This window comes from Cervus canadensis, chromosome 26 (genome assembly GCF_019320065.1).
Source record: "Cervus canadensis isolate Bull #8, Minnesota chromosome 26, ASM1932006v1, whole genome shotgun sequence".
Classification (NCBI taxonomy): Eukaryota; Metazoa; Chordata; class Mammalia; order Artiodactyla; family Cervidae; genus Cervus; species Cervus canadensis.
Genome location: NC_057411.1, coordinates 39,985,299 through 40,007,674, shown reverse-complemented (window position 1 = coordinate 40,007,674; position 22,376 = coordinate 39,985,299). Strand labels below are relative to the sequence as shown.

General features: G+C 47.2%; 1 protein-coding gene across 3 annotated transcripts in view; it reads left to right on the top strand.

Annotated features, from left to right (window-relative positions):
- Positions 1-22,376, top strand: part of STK32B (serine/threonine kinase 32B) — a 373,534-nt gene that overhangs the window by 278,104 nt on the left and 73,054 nt on the right. For all 3 annotated transcript variants that reach the window (XM_043448462.1, XM_043448461.1, XM_043448463.1), the window contains exon 5: positions 12,527-12,564. In XM_043448462.1, coding sequence (XP_043304397.1) covers positions 12,527-12,564 — 38 coding nt within the window. The remainder of the gene's footprint in view (positions 1-12,526; positions 12,565-22,376) is intronic.

Sequence of the window (22,376 nt, the reverse complement as noted above, 5' to 3'; positions counted from 1 at the left end):
CCTGGAGATTCCCACGGACAGAGGAGCCTGGCAGGCTACAGTCCATGGGGTCGCAAGAGTAGGACACGACTTAGCACTTTCTTTCTTTATTTCTAAGGATAGACAAGGATAAAGAAGAAAACATATGATAAATGTGGTCATTCACATTGTGTTATTATCATACAAGATGTATCCTGGGTGATGGGACAGAGAGCTGGGGTGCAGGGCAGGCTAGTGTGGTTCACCACAGTGATGATGATGGTGATGATAATGATAAAGATGGTGATGAGGGTGGTGGTGATGATGATGGTGACAACAATGTTGATGATGATAATGGTGGTGATAAGGATGATGTGGTGATGATGGTGGTAATGATGATGGTGATATCAGTGACCCAAAGGTCACCATGAGCAGGCTTCTTGACTTCTCTGAGCCTCAAGTTCTTGACCACAGCATGAAGATACAAAGCCACCTTGCAGAAAAGGCTAAGAATTACATGACTGGAGGTAAAAGCAGGACCAGCTACATAATTAGAGGGGTCCAGTGCAAAATGAGGGGCTTCCTCCATGACTCAGCAGGTATAGAACCCACCTGCACTGCAGGAGATGCAGGAGACGCAGTTTTGATTCCTGGGTTGGGAAGAGGGCATGGCAACCCACTCCAGTATTCTTGTCTGGAGAATCCCATGGACAGAGGAGCCTGGCAGGCTGCAGTCCACGGCATCACTAAGAGTCGGACACAAGTGAGCAATTGAGTGCAACACGTGCAAAATGAACATGCAGACGCCCTGTTCAAATCTTATTAAACTTCCCTCTTAGCTGTGTCTTCCTTTCCCTCGGGTGGAAGGAACAGGGGGAGACCTGACAGAGAACCCCTCGATCCCTCTCTGTGGTCTGCTTCCTTAACCTGTCCCCAAAATGTAAATCTCAACAGCTTGTAGCGAGGAGACTCCAGCTTTCCATCCTGATCTCAGTTCTTCCGCTTTCTATAGAATTCCCCCTTCTCCCAACCAAGATTTTCTTATTTCTAAATTAAGCAATTTAATTCTTTTTTTTTTTTTGGATGTATGAACTCAAACTTCACCATGGACCAAACCTGAGCTAATTCTTTTGTACACATCATTGCACTGAACCCTCACAACAACCCAAGAGGTAGACTTGGTATTTGTCCCACTTTACGGATAAGGAAAACTGAGACTGAGCAAGGTTGCAAGACCCAGGGCTAGTTTGTTTCAGATAGACGTGCAGTCCCTTCAGTGTTGACAGGCTGGAACACGGTGACTCTTACACATTTTGGCAGCACACTCCCTTGGATGAAATACTTCCAGAGAGACTGGGCCCTGAAAATAGCAACTCTTAAAATATTAATTCTCTGTAATGCTCCACACAGACTATGCTTTCTAACGATGCCTCCCACATTCCTAGTAAAATCAGAGAAGGGAAATCCCTTCCATTTGTGGTTCCAGTCTGGGCCCTGCCATCAGCGGTGGCTGGGTGGGTGTCAGGGTCTGTTTTGCTTCCTTCCTTTGCCAGCTGATCAGTACCTGCCGTGTCTGGTGGCTTTAGAACCCGCTAAATGAACCCGCTTGGCTCCCTCCTACACACAGAACCACGCTGTGAGCGGAGAAGTGATTCTCCCTTCTCCCCACCCTCATCACACCAATCAAACCAAACAGACCTGCCCCCAGGGGGGCCCACGGAACTCATCAACTATAACACAGTCCTCCTAACTGATTCCCAAAGGAACCGGAGCCCCTTACTGGGGCCCCGTGTTTTAATGAAGCAATGCCTACAAGCCAGGGATTGGAGACTGAGAATTCTGGAAAATTCCTCTCCTAAATGCAGCCGCCTACTGTGGTGGAAGGTGTGATGGGACAGACAACTCAGATATCCATCATGTCCCTGAAGCAGAGCAAGGCTCTCAAGCCTGGGGAAGCATCAGAAACCCCCTGGGGCTGGTGGGAATGCAGGTTCCCTGGCCTGGGACTCAGTGACTGGTCTAGGGTGTGCCCTGAGTAGCTGCCTTGCTCAGAGGAACCCTGTAGACTGTGGACCAACCTTGAGAAATAGAAGAGGAATCACAGGAGAGGCAGTCCTGAATGCTGGGCCTTCACCCACTCAAGTATCCAAACAGCTGTGTACCCAGTTGTTCTTTGTGGTAGACCGTGTTCTAGATCCTGGTGATATAGCACATAGATACGAGGACAGGGTGTCCACCCCACCCAGGAAATGGAAAGAGCACTGGGCATCAGGAGAGCTGGGTTCAAATGTTGCAGCTGCCACTTTAACTCTGACCAGGGGAAGTCACTTCGTCTGTCTAGGCTTCAGTTTCCTTGTCTATAAAAAGAAAATAATGCTGATTCTCTAGGGCTGTCATGTGGGTTAAACAAATTACAGTGTGGCATTTGTGAGCTGTACAATAGCACGTATGTATACAGAAGGAGTTTCATGAGTTGTATGATTGCAATATGTGCAGAATGGTCATAATCATTTTTGAGGTCAACTCTTCTGTCTTGCTTCCTGCTTCATCCTGTTCCTTCTAAATGCCTTGTGCAACAGGACTGAGTCGAGGTGGAGGAAGTAGTCACATTTATTGAGCACCTACTGTAAGATTGGAACGGAGCTAGATCCTTTACGTACATTATTTCATTTCATCCCCATTTTACAGATGAGGAAAACTGAGACCCCAGCGGTAGTAGAGTTCATGTATAAAAGGCATCAAAGTTTTATTCATCATCACAGGTGGTCCTGCAGTCACTGCAGGGTGTGGGCCAGCATCCTATCCTTCTATACACCTTTATAGTTTTCCACATGCTCTGCAGTGAATCCTGCAATGAGGAGTTCACAGACTGATTCATGGACAGATCTTTGCAATCTAGTATTCCTAGAGCAACTAGAAATAAAATAAGACTGACCTGGGTGGTTCTGCGAGGACTTCATGGATCCTTCCTGACCTGCGTAGGAAGGAAGCCCCCTGTTTAGGAAGGTGTGTTGCTAGGCTCATCCATCCATGAAGGAATTAATTGAACCCAGTGCATCCCTGAATGTGTTTGTGAATCCTGAGAGCCTTGAATTCGCCACAAGATACACTTGGGAATAATTAGCCAAATGCAATTGCCTTAGTAACCAAGTTTACATCCAGGCCCCATGGAGTGGCCTAGCATTTGAACAGAATTAATCAATGTCAACCATGCTGCTGTTTGTTCTTTGCAGGATTAAAGGAAAAACAACAAGCCCGAAACACGGCTTGATTGGATGCACTTTCTCTCCCAAAGGAGAAGAAAATGATTTGAGTTGCTCCATGGGGTTTTAGGCCAGATGTAAGAAAGAACTGACTGACTAGACTGTGTGTACACTTTAAAAATTGTTTCCGTGCCTTAAAATCAAGTCTTGGGTCTCTAACTGGTACATCCAGGTTCCATCTTGGACTCTGTGACCTGGAGAAAAGGTTTAACTGCTCTTAGCCTCAGTTTTGTTGTCCAGTAAGATAAGGATGATATTAGTTTTCTTGGGCTGCATACAGAGTTCCACAGACTAAGCAGCTTAAACAGAAGTTTATTTTCTCATGATTCTGGGGGCTGGAAGTTCAAGGTCAATATGTCAGCAGGGTTGGTCTCGTCTTACAGATGGCCACCTTCTCCCTGTGTCTGCACACAGCCATCCCTCTGTGTGTGTCTGAGTCCTCATCACCTCTTCTTATAAAGACCCAGTCAGATTAGATTAGGGCCACCCCAGTGACCTCATTTTAACTTAATGATCTCTTAAAAGTTTGTATCTGCAAGTATGGTCACATTTTGAGGTACTGGGGGTTAGAACTTCAACTCTGAAGTTGAGAGGACACGATGTAGACTGTATGGGCTTCCCCTTGTGACTCAGACAGTGAAAAATGCACCTGCAATGCAGGAGACCCGAGTTCAATCCCTGGGTTGGGAAGATCCCCTGGAGTAGGAAATGGCAACCCATTCCAACATTCTTGCCTGGAGAATCCCATGGACAGAGGAGCCTGGTGGGCTATGGTTCACGAGGTCACAAAGAGTCAGACACGACTGAGTGACTAAACACACACACAATGTAGGCTGAATAATGCCTCCTGCAAAGATGCTGCCATGTCCAAATCCCCCCAAATCTGTGAACACAATAGCTTACATAGATAAAAAAGACTTTGCATATATGATTATGTTAAGGATTATGAGATGGGAAAATTATCCTGGATTATCTAGGTGGGTCCAATATAGCTGGAAATGTCCTTATAAGACAGACTGGGGAGTCAGAGTGAGTAGTAGATGTGACAGGGAGGGGCCACAGTCAAGGAACAGAGGCATCCCTAGAAGATGAAAAGTCAAGGAAGCAAGTTCTCCCTAGAGCCTCCCAGAGGAACTCAGTCCTGTTGACATCTGCTTTTAGCCCTGAAGATGCATTTTCGGACTGTAAGAGGAAAATCTGCTTCAAGTCACTGAGTTTGTAGTGATTTGTTACAGCAGCAATTAACACAACATTGTAAATCAACGATACTTCAATAAAACAAATTTTAAAAAATAATCAACATGTCTCCAGGATTGGGTCTTATTCTGAAACTGTCCTCATAACTTCAAGACTCCTCTTTCCCTCTTTGTGTACAAGTCTAGTGGTAGAGCTTGCTGGTTTTCTTTGATGCCTTCAGTTGATGGGTTGAAAATTTGACAACTACCACTCAGCATTCACTTTTTATTTTTGAGTTGATGTTAGAATATGGAATCCTAAAGTCTGGCCACTAGCACTGTAGGCACCAAAGCGCCTTAAAGGGGTTTATGTAAGAAGCGTATGTTTATGTAAGGTGGGTGCTCTGTAAAACCATTTCTTGTTGTTGTTCAGTCACTAAATCGTGTCCAACTCTTTGCAACCCCAGGGACTGCAGCACACCAGGCTTCCCTGTCCTTCACCATCTCCCAGAGATTGCTCAAATTCATGTCCATTGAATCTATCATGCCATCCAACTGTCTCATCCTCCGTCATTCCCTTCTCCTCTGCCCTCAGTCTTTCCCAGCATCAGGGTCTTTTCCAATGAGTCAGTTCTTCGCATCAGGTGGCCAAATTTTTGGAGTTTCAGCTTCGACATCAGTCCTTCCATTGAATATTCAGGATTGATTTCCTTTAGGATTGACTAGTAAAGCCATTTGGGTCATATTAAAAAAGAAATACAACCTTGTACTTGGATGTTGTAGTAAAGAAACATATCCTGAAATCCAAGTGACATAATTTTATTTATCAAATCAGATATTTATTATAAGCCTGCTCCTTGAATTAGTACTGCCTAGTTGAGATTCTCAGACTCGAATTCATTTTCTTCTTGAGTTTCTCCCCCAGGCAGAGAACATTGATCTAGAGGCAAGAGGAGAATGAGTCTTGTCTACTGACATGTGACCTTTGACCCTCTGTAAATACTTCTGTCTTCATTAATAAAATATGAGTAGCGAGTGACATCTGCCTCTCAGAGTTGGGTCAGAATTGAGGGAGGTGACAGAGAGTGATGCCACAGGACCTTATCCAGAGAAGCCACATCCCTCGTGAAACCCACGTGACCCGCCCACAGGGTGCCCAGCTTACAGGAAGCTCTTCATGAACTGCAGACGTTAACAGTATCAGGACTTCCGCTAACATGAAGGCATCGTGTTAGGGGCTGAGGTCTGTACATGGTCCCTGCCTTCCACAGGAAGCAGGGGAGAGATGGGAGAAAGAAGTGAAATCTAACTGGTAACAAGATGCCTGGTTGCAGACTTGGTACCATTTCTGGAAGGCCAGTCCATGCCCATATGATGAGAGATCCCAAAATGCGAGAACCAAGCTCATCCGCCCTTGTCCCCCATCGGCTTGCTGCTGAATGGATGCCAGCTGGCCACCGAGGTCCACAGCCAAGGTGAATCCCAGCAGTTTAACCCCAGCTTGGTCACTGCCTCCAGCCTTTTCCTTGGTGCCGGATCTGATAGCCCAGCCCTGTGGTATTAACCACAAGCGTGCATCCTGTGGGCCTGGCACTGGACTGGTTGCTCTCATAAATCCTCACTGACATCGAACAGAAACATCTAGTACTCAGCCAGCCTGGCGGAAGATCCCAAGAATTGCTTCCTAAGTCTAACAACCTGAAGTTGGCTCCCTAATCAAATAGAGGTCTTGTCTGTCCTCAGAATTGGCCATCCTTCATCCAGTCCCCAGTCCTGCCTATAATGCTCTACATGCGACCCCTTGGAAAGCAGTGAAGAAATACAGAACTTTCTGGATCAGATGACTGACACCATCAAATCTGTGTTTCAGAATATGATAAAGTTCCTGTAATAGTTAGGATGTAGATTTAGGTACTTTGTTGCTGTTCAGTCGCTAAGTCGTGTCTGATTCTTTTGAGACCCCATGGACTGTAGCCTACCAGGCTCCTCTGTCCATGGGATTCTCCAGGCAAGAATCCTGGAGTGGGTTGCCATTTCCTTCTCCGGGGGATCTTCCTGACTCAGGGATCAAACCCGCGTCTCCTGCATTGCAGGAGGTTCCTCTACCACTGAGTCGCCTGGGGAACTCTTAGGTGCTTTAACAGTGGGCAGAATGAAAGCAGCTGAAACAAATACTCATCATAACTACCTGGAGTACATGTTATGATCCAGTTTATAGATGGGGAAACTGAGGCTCTACCCTGGGCATTGAGCCCAGACCTCAGGGTCAGCAGATTTGGGATAGAAATATGGCCTCTCCCGTCCATCTGCCTTTACTCCTCCATGATGTCAACAGCACGTTCTTTCCCTAGGGGTAAAACATCCACAGATGTTCATTTCACAGACGTGGCTCCTTTTCCAGCAGGTTTTCATTTGTCTTTATTGCTGCGTTAGATTGCAGACACTCAGAGACCCCCAGCAAAGGGACATGTGCAGATATGTCCCCATGGCCCTTTTTTGCAGTCTGAATCAGAGCCATTTCTGTGCTGTTTTTTTTTTTTAAATAGCCCGGCTAACATTTTATGGTTTGTTTTATTGGGGGGCTGGGGGATAATTCAAAAGCAGAACCGGGTTTTATAGCCTTTGCAAGCACACTTTCCATCAAAGCGTCATCTTGCCCAGCTCTGAAATTATGAGTCTGTCCTCAGAAAACATCGTCGCAGACTTGCCCATCCACGCAGTGCTTCTGATGTCCTTTCCGAATACACGGGCTGGTTTTCAGCTGGATGACGTGCTTGAGCTGAGACACAATCGATGTGAAAAGTAGAACCAGAGGAAATGGCCCTGGAATCCACTAACCTAGAGGTTCTGATAAGATGCTTTGCCCATAAATGCTATTCTTATTAAATCCTGAATGACTCAGGCTCCCGACTGCTCTGTAAGACTTTGCAAGAGTCTGCCTGGTGAGTTTCCTATGAAAGAGACCTAATTCACTTTGTAAAAGCTTAAGAAGCTCCCTTTAAAGAGCAATGATAGAAGCTTCATTGTTGTTTATTTCAGCACTGCTTATGCACCAGGAGCCCCGCTAAGCCTCCCATGATAGCACCTCCGTGTATACACCTCCCGGCCACTGTCAGATATGAACCATCATTCCCATTTTCCAGATTAGGCGAGCGAGGCTCAGAGTGTGCTGCCCAAGATCATATAGCTCTCGTAGCAGTCTTTTACCACGGCAGAACAAGTTTCTACTGAAGGAGCGGCTTAACTCACATTTATTTCCTCGCAGTTTCCCAGGGGTCAGGAGTCGGTGCAGAGCTTGGCTGGCCCTTCTGCTCAGGGTGTCACAAGCCTTCGATCCTGGAGCCCAGTGGGCTGCCTTCCTTTCTGGATCTTTCTGGATCTGCCCCAAGGCCCCCTGGTTGTTGACAGGATTCTGTCCCTGGTGACTACGGGAGTCAAGCCCCTATTTCCTTGCTGGCACTCCGTTTCTGGAAGCGCCTGCAGGCCCCTGCCTTGTAGCTGCTCCCACAGGACGGCCAGCAAAGGAGGCTCCTGTATCCAGGCCCTCCAGAATGAGTCTGATAGCCTGTGGTCATTGGAATGACCCTGCCACCCTCAGCGGGATGGATGTCACAGGTTTAAACCATTCACCCTCTCAGCCTTCTATGCCTTCATTAGCAAAATGAGAGCTTGCTCCTGGGTCGTATCAGACTGTCTCTTTCTTGCCGTTCAGGTGTCAACCTGATGCCACATCGTCTGAAAGCCCTTCCATGGCCACCTACCCAAAGCAGGTTTCCTTTCTAGACCCTGATTTGTTCTTCTCCGAGTAATTGTCCCAACTTGGGGTCGTGTCCGTTATTCACTCCTGTCCCCCTCCTAGAAGCGAGCTCCATTCAACTGGATCTGTCTTGTCCACTGTCGTGGCCCCAGGGACCATGGAGAGGAAGCTTGAGGATCGCTGACTCCCCTGTGTGCTAAGAGCCGACTCAGAGCCTGTGTCAGACGTTTTGTCCACAGCACAAGGGAAGCCGAGGTACAGGGGGTTCACCCCAACAGAAAGAGGGGCAGGCGTGGGGACTGAGGCAGGCTGAAGCTGAGTAGGACTCGCCCAGACAGAACACCCTCTTTCCTTGTAGCCGTGGGGTCTAGTTTACCAAGTAACTCGTGCATGCCAAGTCCCTTCAGTCGTATCCGAGTCTGCAACCCCATGGACTGTAGCCCACCAGGCTCCTCTGTCCATGGGGATTCTCCAGGCAAGACACTAGATTGGGTTGCCATTTCCTTTTCCAGGGGGTCTTCCTGACTCAGAGATCGAAATTGCGTCCCTTATGTCCTCTGCATTGGTAAGTGGGTTCTTTACCACTAGTGCCACCTGGAAAGCCAAGTCACTCATACCTCTGCCCTTGTGGGGTCCTCAGGATGTAAGAGACCACAAACAGGGACCTTCTGATGGGCTCTAATGGATAGTGGTCCTAAACAAGGTCACACCATGGTCACTGGGGGACCCTGGCTGGAGCCTGACATTTATCCACCTCCTCCATTAGCTCTCCTTCTGCTCTGTTAGGCGTGTAGCTTCCTGTGGCTGTTGCAGCAAATTCTCACAAAATCAATGGCTTCAAAAAATGTAAATCTGTGACCTCACAGTTCTGGCCAGAAGGCTGAAATTCAGGTTGGCTGTGGGGCCAGCCTTCTCCAAAGGCTCTGGGAGAGAATCTTCACCTTCCTCTTCCAGCTTCTGGGAGCTCCTGGTTCTCCTTGGCTTGTGGCCACATCACTGCAGCCTCTACCTCTGTCTAGATGTGGCCTCTTCTCCCCATTGTGTCTGTGACCAAACCCCTGTCTCCTTTCTAAGACGACAGACAGCCCCAAACTCGGGGCGATTTCATCTTGAGATCCTTAACTAATTCCTTGCAGGAGCAAAGGCCGTGACTCAAAATAGCATCATGTTCTGAGGTCCTAAGTATTCTGAATTCTGGGGGGATGCTATTCACCCACCTACACCAGGTCACCTCTCCTTAGGTCTGCCACCTCTGCCCCATCTTTTCTTGGTTCTGACACCCTGGTCCCCACTGGTCCATGTGATCCCCGGCCAGCCGTTCCCTCTCCAGCTGCCCCAGTTCCATCTTCCCTGGGCTCTGTGGCCAGTCTGTACTGTGGCTTCTGAGCCTCCCAGCTGCGTCTCTCCCCTTCCCACTGAGTCTGAGCTTCTCGAGGGGAGGGACTATGCCTGGAGCCTTCATAAGTCAAGCTCTCTGCCCAGACCTTCCAGGAGGAAGCACTTGAGGAATGTCCCCAGAAGGAAAAGGAAGGGATTGAAGGAGGAGATGAAGGATGAAGAAGGAAGGACTGGAGAAGGGTGGTCAGAAAAACCCCAAGACGGGGCACATTCAGCATCAGGGGAGGCAGTGGCTCAGGTCAAGGACCTTGCAGCCGTTCGGGTCCAGGCTCCTGGTCCATGGCCACCTCTTCTGAGATCCCCAGGCCCCAGACAAGGTCATCCTAGTCCAGTGACACCTTAAAGAAAGGATGCTCTTTCACATTCACTGCTGTTTTCATTCTTGACAAGTATCTATTTTCCCTTTTCTCGCCTTTCTTGAAGAAGCCTCCTGGGGTAGACCCTAGACAGGGGCCAAGTGTTTGCTGATTTGAGCCACAAACACTTGACTTCAGGTTTTCTGCCTTCTGTTTTAATTGTGTGAGTTTTCAAGTTCATCATTCCCCTGGGGACTCCATTAACAACCCATCTCTGTTCACCAGGGATGTTGGTGAACTTGGGAGCATGGGGTGCATTGGCTTAATGCCCATCAATATTCATGGTGGGAAAAGTCACAATAAAATGAAAATGTAAATATATGGATTGAGTGTTTCTTTCTTACCCCAAAGCCGCAGACATTGCCTTGTATTGTTCCAAATAACCACGTTGTGTTTTCAGGTAGAATTGCTATTTGATAAACTCTGGAGCAATCACTTTTTATTTCAAAGAAAGTCATCATTAGTCTCAAAGGATTTGACATTGACTCTAAATGAGTGAGTGGGGCTTGCATTTCTAAAATCTATGGCTTTAACACGGCACTTTGGAAAGTGTGTGCTTACTAATGGTGTGTAAATCAGAGCTGAAAGTGTCAACTGTTTCTCTAAGGCTGTATTTCCCTCACATTCATTCTTCCCTGTCTCCTGTGTGTTGATAAAGATTCTCTTCTCTCTAAAACTCTGCTCAGGCTCCTCTGAGTTCTTTTGAAACCGGGCTTCATCTTTTGGACTTCCATGTTGGTTTCTGCATTGTCCAGTCTTAGCAAGAACCTACTAAGTCAGTTTAGGGGCTTCCATAATAGCTCAGATGGTAAAGAATCTGCTTCTAATGCAGGAGACCCCGGTTCAATTCCTGGGTCAGGAAAATCTGCTGGAGAAGGCATAGGCTACCCACTCCAGTATTCTCAGGCTTTCCTGGTAGCTCAGCTGGTAAAGAATCCACCTGCAATGTGAGAGACCAGGATTCGTTCCCCAGGTTGGGAAGATCCCCTGGAAAAGGGAACAGCTACCCACTCCAGTATTCTGGCCTGGAGAATTCCATGGACCGTACAGTCCATGGGGTCACAAAGGGTCAGACACGACTGACCAACTGTCACTTTTACCTTCACTAAGTCGGTTTAGCCATAATCTGCCATCCTCCCAAACTCATCATCCTCTGATCAGGTTGCTCATCCCCCAGGTGGTTTGATGCCCTGACCTTCTCTCAGCAAGAGTACTGATGAAAAGTTAGTGACTTTCTATCCACCAACCCCTACCTCCTCAAGTACAAATTCCCACTTGTCCACACTGTGTCTGGAATGAAGCCCAGTTCTATGCTGAGGTCTCTTTTCCCCTTTGGTGATTGCAGTTGAACATAATCTGTCTTCAGTGCTTTAACTTCTGTCCTGGTTTTTCTCTGACAGTGTCAGCTGGTTACAGGCACCATGCTAGAAGTGCAAAAAGCAAAGCCCCTGCCTTTAAAAAGCACAGCTTAGAGTTGGGAGCCCTTTGCTTTAAGGATGAGGAGAGCTGAACTTTCCAGAAACTGCCTAGCCCAGATTTTGCTGTACATGGCCCACTGTGTTACCCTAAATGTGAAAGTGTTAGTTGCTCAGTCTTGTCAGAATCTATGGGATCCCATGGACTATAGCCCGCTAGGCTCATCTGTCCATGAAATTCTCCAGGCAAGAATACTGGAGTGGGTTGCCATTCCTTTCTCCAGGGGATCTTCCTGACCCAGGGATCGAACCTGGTCTCTCGCAATGCAGGCGGATTCTTTACCATCTGAGCCACCAGGGAAGCCCTGAACGGGATCAGCAACCTTCTAAAAGGACCCGATAATAGCTATTTCAGATCTTGAGGGCCACATCCGTGTGTGTTGTACATTTCTTTTCATTTTTGCCTTGTGTGCTGCGTGTGTGTCTTGTTTTGCTTTTTATAATCCTTTAAAAATGTAGAAACCCTCCTAATCTCACAAACTGTGCAAAAACTGGCTGATTGCTGGGTGTGATCTTTCAAGAAACTGAATTGACATCTTCAACCCTAATTTACTCATTATGAACATGCATGCGCTTTCCAAAGCTCCATATTGAAATCACAGATTTTAGAAACATACACTCCATTCACTTCTTTATAATAAATGTCCAATCTCTTGAGATCATACAAAAATGAGCAGAAGCTGTGGTCCATCTCTGACCCGGACCAGATATTGACCCTCCTAGAGCCACAGTTCCCAGGTCTATGGAACAAAGGTCATTAAACCTGGGAGGTTAGTACCTACCAAGCGGGGAGGGCTGAATTGCACCAGGAAGCAAAAGTGTCTGTACCCACTGAAGAGACCCAGGGCTCAGTGAGCAGTCACTCCTGGGAGTCAACTGGCCAGACGTCATTAAGAACATTCAGGAAAAAAACATACTCACACGATCCACTTGCAGTTCCAGGAAAAGAAAAGAAAAGCAAGAACATGGGGTTCTGCTGTCGTAATAATAATAACTGTCGTGCTTGCTGTCTGAGCCTTCACGCTGGGGGAGAGGCAAGTACACTGGTTGTTGTCAGGCGTTTGTCCCCAATTGTCATGTTTGACACGCGCTCCTCCAGACACTCCAGGAATCATATTTTCAGCTTCTCTGTTTTCTCTTGCAGAGACATCAAGCCAGACAACATATTGCTGGACGAACATGGTAAGCCTGTTATGAATGCTTTCTAGAGACTGTTTCGGTGGGAATTTTGAGGCTCTGGGAATCTGGGGGTGGGGGGGGGAGGTCCTGGTGAGTTGGATTTTAGGGTTGACTAGAAAGCCTTTTTTGTTTCAATCCTGGTAAATGAACACCTCTGTAAATTCCCTGCTGCAGTGAGTCAAGTCCAATGTGTCTGAAGGTTTCACATCCAAAGACATCATTGTTCACATCCTGGTGTAAGAATGACAGGGCAGAAGTGGGAATGGGATACAGGATTGGAGGCTCTGAGTCTCCCACCCCTGTTCTCCGACCCATGAACCTAGGGCTTCAGAAAAGTCACTCACACTCACCTCTCAAAGCCTCAATGTCTTCTTTGGTAAAACAGGGAAAATGGTACCCACCTGCCTGATTGTCATGGGATAGAGTATGCTTGGCAAGCTAGACATCAATCATCAGTAATCTGCTAAGCCTTTCCTCACCCAGGCTTCTCAAGCCTTCATGAGGAGTCAGGGCAGCTTCTTAAACTGATTCAGTAGATTGAGTTGGATCTGGGACTCTGCATTTCTCACCGCTCCCAGTTGAGCCTGACACTGTTGGTCCATGGAGATGGTTCCCTGTCAGTGACTCTCTGACTGTGGTCTTATCAGAATTCTCAGAGGATAGACCCTGCTTTAGAGAACCAGGGCCTCGGTGTTCTGAGTCAACCCCCAGGATGTGGTATCCAACCAAGCTAGGACCGAGAGTCCAGGGTACGACCCAGCAATGACTGACAGTCCGTTGCAGTCCATGGCAACGGCAGCTTTACAGCCAGCCACCGTGGCAGACTTGAATACTTAAATCGCTGAGGTTCTTTCAGGAATTAATCCCTCAAGTGTTTGGGGGAGGGTGGGCTGGAGTGAGCAGGTGGGGAAAAATCCATGAGAGGCTGCTGAATCATCCAGAGATGAATCTGTCGACTCTTCCACACGGCTGTGCTAGACCTCCCTCCCTGACTCCATGCAGGGTGACGCTGTGGCTCCTGCTCAAAGCCTCTCTAGGACTCGTGTGTCTCAGGGAGTCCTACCTCATTGTGTAAACCCCTTGGTATTGGGAGGCAGAGTGAGAATGGTGGATGGGACCATCAGCGCTCCAATCTCCCACCAGAGGCTAAGAGCAGACCAAATGCCTTGCCTTGGGACAGTGAGTTGAAATCTCTGGGCTCCTGATGAAAGGGCAAGGACAACCTTAGGATGCCAGGGAAACTGGGGGGAACTGAGGATGCAAATCAGGATCCCCAGTTTGTATGTAAAAGTCGGGAACCCCAGACCCGGGTCTCAGCTGGCTCCCTAACTTGCTGTGTGTCTTCGGACAGGTCACAGAACAGAAGTAATGCCACCTGGCAGGGCAGTGAAGGTCTAAGACGAGACGGTGAAGGTCAGCTGCTGTCCCAGCACCAGGACATAGGAGGTGCTCATGAGGGCTGTGTTAGCTTATAGGACTCAGCCTCCCTTATCCTTTCTCTGCTCACGGAAGCAGGTGAGGTAGAGGCAAGCAGAGGCCCAGGCTGAGTGATGCAGGACCCCTGGCAGGGCTGTCCTGGAAGCCAGGGACCTGGGAGGCAGGGTTCTGGCTGGAATCTTCAGAGCCTTGCCTACTGACTGAGAGAGACTTTGGGATAAAGACCTTTCAGGCCCTGGGCAGCTTTCCTTCTGGAAAACAAAATCAAGACAGGAACACCAGGCAATAGGAATAATTCAGCCGCTTCATCTACAAAGAAATGAGATTCAGGGAGCCTGTGGGGTAACTGGGCCTGCCTGATGCCATAGTTCCTGCCCAATGCGACGGCACAGGCCACAGCTCACACCACCTTCTCTGTGTTCCCTGACTCCCGAATTCCCGGATCTCCATCCATCCTTTCCTTCCTCCGCTTCTGCACTCGGTCTCACCTCTCCACCTCAGCCCTTCCCGTTTTCCTTTCAGACTGTCTCCCTGTCCTTCACCACCCGCCTTATACAGTGTCCCGACCCTGCACTGTGGTTCTGCAGCATTCCACACACTCCCCAGGCTCCTCTCACTGGACCCTTCTCTAAGCTCCTATTTTATCAAGCTTGGTGTGGGAATGGAGCACTGAACACAATTTCATACTAAGGAGTGAGTGGCTGATACCATCAAGCTTGGTGTGGGAATGGAGCACTGAACACTATTTCATACTAAGGAGTGAGTGGCTGATACCATCAAGCTTGGTGTGGGAATGGAGCACTGAACACTATTTCATACTAAGGAGTGAGTGGCTGATACCCTCCCCTTTCAGCTTTAGCATCCAGTGGGTGCCTTTTCAGAAAGTGCAGAAGGAAAATCAGGAGCAGAGAATGCTCAGAAAACACAAGTCTCCTCCCCAGGAGAGAAGGGCAGGAGAGGAGGCTGTGACCATGGTTTTCCTTTCTCTGATTTATGACAGGAGATAGAATCTCATTAGCATTTCTTTTTTTTCTTTCTTAGTCATTGTTTTTTTTTTTTTTTCTTTTTTTTTTTTCTTAGTCATTGTTGCCTTTCTTTTTCCTTCAGCTCTATTGAGGTGTTATTGGAAAATAAAAACTGTATATGTGTAGGTTGTACAATGTGATTTTTAAACGGTGTACAATGTGATGATTTAATACACATATACATTGTATATTGAAATGTACATATATATTGTACATTGTAATCAACACCACAATCAAAGTAATTAATATATCCTTCACCACTCACGGTTGCATTTTTATTGTGTGAGTAGTGAGAACATTTAAGATCTACCTTCTTAGCAAATTTCAACTCCACAATACAGTATTATTAGCTACAATCACCATGCTGTACATTGGATCTCCTTAGCCTTTTGTTAACTGCATTAAAAAAAGTTTACAAAACAGATAACTATGTGTTCCTATTTAAAGAGTTTGCTGATGAATCTCATTAAATGTTTTCTCAGAGAACAAGTTTGTCGCTGTGTTTACAATGAAGCATAAGCATAATAAAATAACTACATTTATATTTTTATTAAAAATGTTCAAGATCTGCTGGTTACCCAAAATCCAAGACTCTCATGGAAGACTCTGCTCCCCCAGTGTCTGCCTGGCTTTCCTGTCCTCCAGGCTGGATTCATCTCATAGAATGGGTGCTAATTCTGCTTTGAGATTTGAACTCTCTTGGCTAACAGCAAAAGGAGAGAGATAGCATATGCGTGCTAGGTCGGTCAGTCATGTCCGACTCTTTGAGACCCTATGGACTGTAGCCCGCCAGCCTTCTCTGTCCATGGGATTCTCCAGGCAAGAATACTGGGGTGGGTTGCCATGCCCTCCTCCAGGAGATCGTCCTGACCCAGGGATCGAACCCGTGTCTCTTATGTCTCCTGCATTGGCAGGCAGGTTCTTAACCACTAACAGCACCTGGGAAGCCCAAAGGAGACCATTCCTGGAGGTAAAAGGAAGTTGAGGGAAGAGGTAGCATACTAGAGTAGTATGCAGAGAAGAGCTGAGTGCGCTTTAGGGCTGAGGGCAAAGTGCTTTAGGGAATTTAAACTGTAGGGGGAGGGGGAAGGGACTGCATCTAATTTTCTCTTGGTACAGTGATGCTGAGTAATGAATAACCGCATGAATATAATGGCACAAACATGCACCCAGTTATGCTCACAGGTCTCTGAAGCTTTCATAGGCAGGGCTTGCTCCTAAGACTGAGATCCAACAGGGTCAGCTAGGCAGCTGCAGTGACATTGGCTGTGCTCGCTGCCACTTCTGGGTTTCACCTGGCTACTGGCTGGTACACCATGACTTTGGTTCATTGACTAGACAGCTCAGCCCAGCGGCTCATGGGTCATCCCCTGGCAAGTCAGCCCCATGTGACCTTGCATGGCCAGAGCAGGAGAAGGAGCAGGGAAAGTTCAATCACTCAGCCTCCGCCTGTGTCACATTTGCTGCCATCTCAGTGGGCAAAGCAAGTCACAAGACCCAACCAATTGGGGGGTTGGGCACTGCCAAGTTGCATCCCAAGAAGGATGATACAGAGGGGGGAAGAACTGCAGAGATTAATGCAATCATCTATAAGATGCTCATAGAAAAGGAAGAGTCACTAGCACAAGCAGGGGTGCTGGTCTTTCACACATGGGAAACTTGTTATTTTTGTTCAGTTGCTCAGTCATATCCAACTCTTTGAGACCCCTGTGGACTGCAGCATTCCAGGATTTCCTGTCCTTCACCATCTCCCAGAGCTTGCTCAAACTCATGTTCATTGAGTTGGTGATGCCATTCAACCATCTCATTCTCTGCTGCCTTTTTCTCCTTTTGCCTTCAATCTTTCCCAGCATCAGGGTCTTTTCCAATGAGTCAGCTCTTCACATCAGGTGGCCAGAGTATTGAAGCTTCAGCTTCAGCATCAGTCCTTCCAATGAATACTCAGGGTTGGTTTCCTTTAGGATTGACTCTTTCCTTTAGGCTTGATCTCCTTCCTGTCCAAGGGGCTCTCAGGAGTCTTCTCCAGCACCACAGTATGAAAGCATCAATGGGGATTTTGACTTCCCCCCGAATGGGCAAAGAGCTATGAGTCAGAGACAGAAGGGCAGTGCCTATGTTTTGCCCTGAGTGTCACTAAGGGCTCTTTTTCAGAGTTTACTGATAGTATACTGTCAGCTTTCTGTATCTGAGGAGTCCACGTTCTCAGATTCAGCCAATCTCAGATCAAAAAACATTTGGGGACAAAATTCCAAAAAGTTCACCAAAAGCAAAACTTGAATTTACTGCTGGCAACTATTTATATAGCATTTGCATTGTATTGGGTATTAAAAGTTGAAAAAACTTGGGTGGGTGTCCCCAGGTTACATGTAAATTCTACACCACTTTATACAAGGGATTTGAACATCCAAAGATTTTGGTATCTTTGGGGGTCCTGAAGCTAGTCCCTTGCAGATACTAAGAGACAGCTGTAGCTTTTTCCTCTTCTGTATGCAAGGAAGTGATTCCTTCATTTTGCAGACCTGCCATAGGCCAGGCATTGTGCCAGGTGACCGAGGACACCTGTGGTCAAGAACCTCACGGTCTAGGGTGGTGTTTCTCAGCCATGGCTGCACATCACCTAGGAACCATAAAAAGTGCCAACGCCAAGGGCCAAACTTAGAAGTCCTATCTGACTCATCTTGCAGGAGAAAGTGCTGTGGAGGGCGGGGGGTGATTTTTAAAGTTACCAGGTGGTTCTAAGGTGTACCCAGGGCTGCGGGAGGGATAGAATGATACAGACCCAGCAAGGCCAGTGCTGGGTGGGACAGGGTAAAGCTGGGCAGGAGCACCAGGGCAGTGAGGCTTGGGGAGGAGGGGGAGGGAGGGCTGGCTGGATCCTGCAGCGTGCTTGGGGTCAACAGAGCATTGGGAAGGGCAACAGAGCCTTCCAGAAGGCCAGTGAGAAAGCTCCAATAGACTCAGGCCAGCTGGCTGTGAAGTGTAGAACTCACTCTTCTCAGTGGCCTTGGGATGAACACTTGGGGGTCAGAAACCTCACCTGGAGCTTTAGGATCTTTAGTAAAGGCACACCAGCAGAGTGAATTTGTTTTCTCATCGTATTCACCGTGTCTTCTATTTCCTGTATGTGGATGCTTGACTTCTGCACACTCCAGGCCACTGTCCACTTTCCCTAATGTCCCTGTGCCAGGATCCAGATGACCAGGGACAGTCCTGTGCCCCAGAAACCCCTGAAATTATTCAGGCTAGCCAGTCCTAAGCCTGCTTGCGCTGCCTCTCCTGTTCCTTCCCACAGAAACCACCAGAGAGGCTCTTGATCGCGTTTTCTCCCTTCTCCCTGTGTCTCGTGACCAACCCTGGTGCTTCTCCGGGGTGACCCCCCCCCCCCTCACAATGGTATGATGTGTCCCCTCCTTCTAGGAACTGTGAATGACAAGCTTATCTTTTCAATGGCAGTTGTCTCTTAATCTGTTGGCTTTACTATACCTCAAGTTTTCTATTAATCAACGATATTTCAGAGCACGCACTCACTGGACTCATTTTGAAGAATTGCCTCTCCATCTGTTGCTAACATATTTGTTGATAAATGTGATGAGTGCTCCCCAAAATGGCAGTAGCCAGCAGCAGCGACACCCCCATCTCCCTCATCAGAACGCTGTGTGTGCCATGCCATCTCCATCTTGGCAGGAAGAGAGTCCAGAAAATGAACAGAAGGTGTGTGTTGATGCTGAAGCCTGAGATGCAGGGATTGGAACAGCTGAGATGGAAGTGGGGAGAACCACTAGGGCAAATCGAGGGGCAGGGGTATTTCTGCTAAGTCTGAGGAGCCAAGAGTTAGTGTCCTTATTCTAGATAGGGTTCCAAGAGTTTAAGGATAAAGCTTAGGAATTCGGTTTAAAGCTATTCTGGGATCCTTGGGAGGACTATTGAGATTCTTTCTGAAGACTGCTGGCAGAGGAAGTGTCTAGTACAATGTGATGTCTTAAAGTCCTAAAGACACTGTGTAAGGAATCTCTCATGACCCCCCAATAAATAGCCTCCTGTATTAGTTTCCCAGGGTTGTTGGAACAAAGTCCCACAAATTTAGAGGCAATAAACAGCAGAGATGTATTTTCTCACAGTCTTGGAGACTGAAATCCAAGGTCAAGATGTCTGCAGGGCTGTGCTCCCTCTGAAGGCAACAGGGATGGGTAGGTGTCAGTTCTGTCCCCTAGCTTCTGGTTTGGTGACATGCATACTTCCTTGGCTTGAGACGGTGTAACTCCAGCCTTCAGATGGCTTTCTCCCTTGGCTTACTTTCTACTTCCAAACCTGAGCTAGTCGCTAAGTCATGTCTGACTCTTTGTGACCCCGTGGTCTGAAGCCTGCCAGGCACTTCTGTCCATGGGGATTCTCCAGGCAAGAATACTGGAGTAAGTTGCCATGCCCCCCTCCAGGGGATCTTCCCAACCCAGAGATCAAATCCAGGTCTCTCACATTGCAGATGGATTCTTTACCATCTGAGCCACCAGGGAAACCCCATTCCAAATCTTGCCTGAGTGCATTTGAACAGCATGCATTTGAATGGCAGAATCTAAATCTTACCCAGAACCCTAGCTGCAAGAGAGTCAAGACATGTGTTCTCTTTCTGTCTCTCTCTCTGTCTCTCTCTCTGTCTCTCTCTGTCTCTCTCTCTCTTGTCCTTATAATACAGGGGGCAAGAAAGAGGAGTGGAAAAGGACACTAAGTGTCAAAAGATAATCTCTATCCCAGTGCCCCTCAGAGTCTTTGCAAAGAGCAGATCATGGCTGAGAAAGTGTTCTAAAAGCCTCTCTGCATCTGATTCATTGTGATTTGTATGATTGTGTAAAATCACATACCAACATACAGATATGGAAAGGGAGCACATTGGTCAGGTAGCCTTGGCTATGCTAGTAACTAATTAACCAAAATGTAGTGATTCAACATTAAAAACCACAGAAGTAGAGAAAGGGGAAACAGAATTGTTGAGCTCATTCAAAAGCCTTGAGTGAGGTGGTGTTTAAGCAAGATCAACTCAAATAGGATGTGAAGGCTGAGCAGATTTTATGAAATCACAGTATATCTGGGGGAAGGTATCGAAACTCATCCCAGCTGAGTTGTTGTTCAGTTGCTTAGTTGTGTCTGACTCTTTATGACCCCATGGACTGCAGCTGAGAATTCCCCCAAATCTCAGTCTAGGAGCTTAGGAAATCCCAGGCCTGTGTGTTTCTTGTTCCCAGTTTTTTGTTCTCTTCTGCCTAAGAGGATCTGGGAACACAAAGATTGTTTTGAAAGCCCTGCCTTCCTACCCTATGACCAACAAATGGAAGGAAGTCAAAGCAAATCAAGTAGAAGAAAATCAGAGGGTCATTTCATTCTATGTCAGGCAAAGGCCTGCCCTCACACAGTCAGTCTTTCTGCTGCAGTAAAGCCAAATGAAGCCTGGATAAACTGGTACCCTAGAATTTGATTTGGCTTCTTTCTCTCCCTCTCTCTTTCTCTCTCTCCCTTCCTTTCTCTTTCTTTTTTTCTTTCCTTCTTTCCTCCCTTCATTCCTTCTTTTTTTCTCTCTCTTTATGTCACTGTCCTGAAGTAAGTTCAGTATGATCTCCATGAAGAGAAGTGGGAGGAAGGAAAAGTGTTCAGGATGCATGATCCTAAGGGGAGGATTGGCATCCAGGGTTATTATCACAGCAGAATCTTGGAAGTGCAGTTATTATTAGCTTTATTAGTAGTGAGCTCTGGGGCATGCCATGGGTGGGGCAGCTGGACCCACAGCCCGGGTTCTCATCCTCTTGGGCATCCAGCTGCATCTTTTCAGGAGTACCACTCTGACCTCTGACTTAGGCATGTTGTACACCCTGTAAACCAGCTAAGATGGAGACAGATGTTCATAGGAGACTTGATTCTGAATTTCAGGGAAACAAGGCAAAAAAATGATGTGGTAGAAGATCATCTCTTACGCAGGGACTTCTTGCCATCCTAACTTCCGGTCTAGCACCCTCTGATGGCTACTACCTGAAGTCCAATCTTGGCTTCTGAGGACAGATCTAAAGAGAACCATCTGCACTGAACAAAGCCTGCTACTGGGTTGACCATCCCCTCCCAAGCAGAATCTCATCTTCTCCCAGCTTGTGGCCTTGTTGGTCCCAGTGAGATCACTCCACTGTCCTCCTTCATTTGGTAAATACGCACACAGAGTTAAGGTTATTTCATTTCAGGGGCTGAGAGGGGTGAAGGAAAGGGAGGGAGCATGGTGGAGCAGGAGCAGACACTTGTGCAATGTGGCTGCAGGAGAAGCAAGTGAAAATACAGCAAAATTCAGGAGGCTTTGGATGCTTTCTCCGGGAATATGTAAGGAAAATGCAGGAATCAGTCTTCGAAGTAGGAGTCGCTGCTACTTGTGATGCTGAGTTGATCCTGTGCATCAGTAATTGTCCCCAGTGCATGGACTGTGGATGGGACTTTAGCCCTGTATAATCTCCATCATCCCACCCCCCAGTTCCATGGCACAGATAACTCACACATCCTTAGTGTGTAGAGTTTCATGTGCCCTTCTCCCAAACGCACAGATTGTTGTCATTGTTCAGTCACTCAGTTGTGTCCTACTCTTTGTGACCCCATAATCTGTAGCACACCAGGCTTCCCTGTCCTTCACTCTCTCCCGGAGTTTGATCAAACTCATGTCTATTGAGTCAGTGATGCTATCTAACCATCTCATCTTCTGCTTCCCCCTTCTCCTCTCGCCTTCAATCTTTCCCAGCATCAGTCTTTTCCAGTGAGTCGGCTCTTCGAAGCAGGTGACCAAAATATTGGAGCTTCAGCTACAGCATTGGTCCTTCCAATGAGTATTCAAGGTTGATTTCCTTTAGGATTGTCTGGTTTGATCTCCTTACTGTCCAAGGGGCTCTCAAGAGTCTTCTCCAGCACCACAGTTTGAAAGCATCAATCTTTGGCACTCAGTCTTCTTTATGGTCCGTTTCTCACTTCCATACACTTTTCATGCACATGCCTAGCCTGACGCTGGCCCCAGGGAGGACAAAATCACAGAGATTGTGGCTGAGTCTCATCATCTGAGATCTGGTTGAAAAAGTGACGCTGCTGTAGTCTTAAAAGTAAAATATGGAATGTTGTCAACTCCTGTAAATATCATGATAGCTCTAAGAAGTAAAGAATGAAGAAAAGTGACAGAATTTGCTTACCATATTTCTTTCATTCCATCTTTTATTTGATCAGTAAGTCAGCCAGTCAACAAACCCTTGTTAAGTACATTTTCCAGGTCAGGCCATTGCTAACATACAGGGGATGTAGAAATAAACAAGGGAGGATACCTGGTCTTAAGGAGATGGACATAGC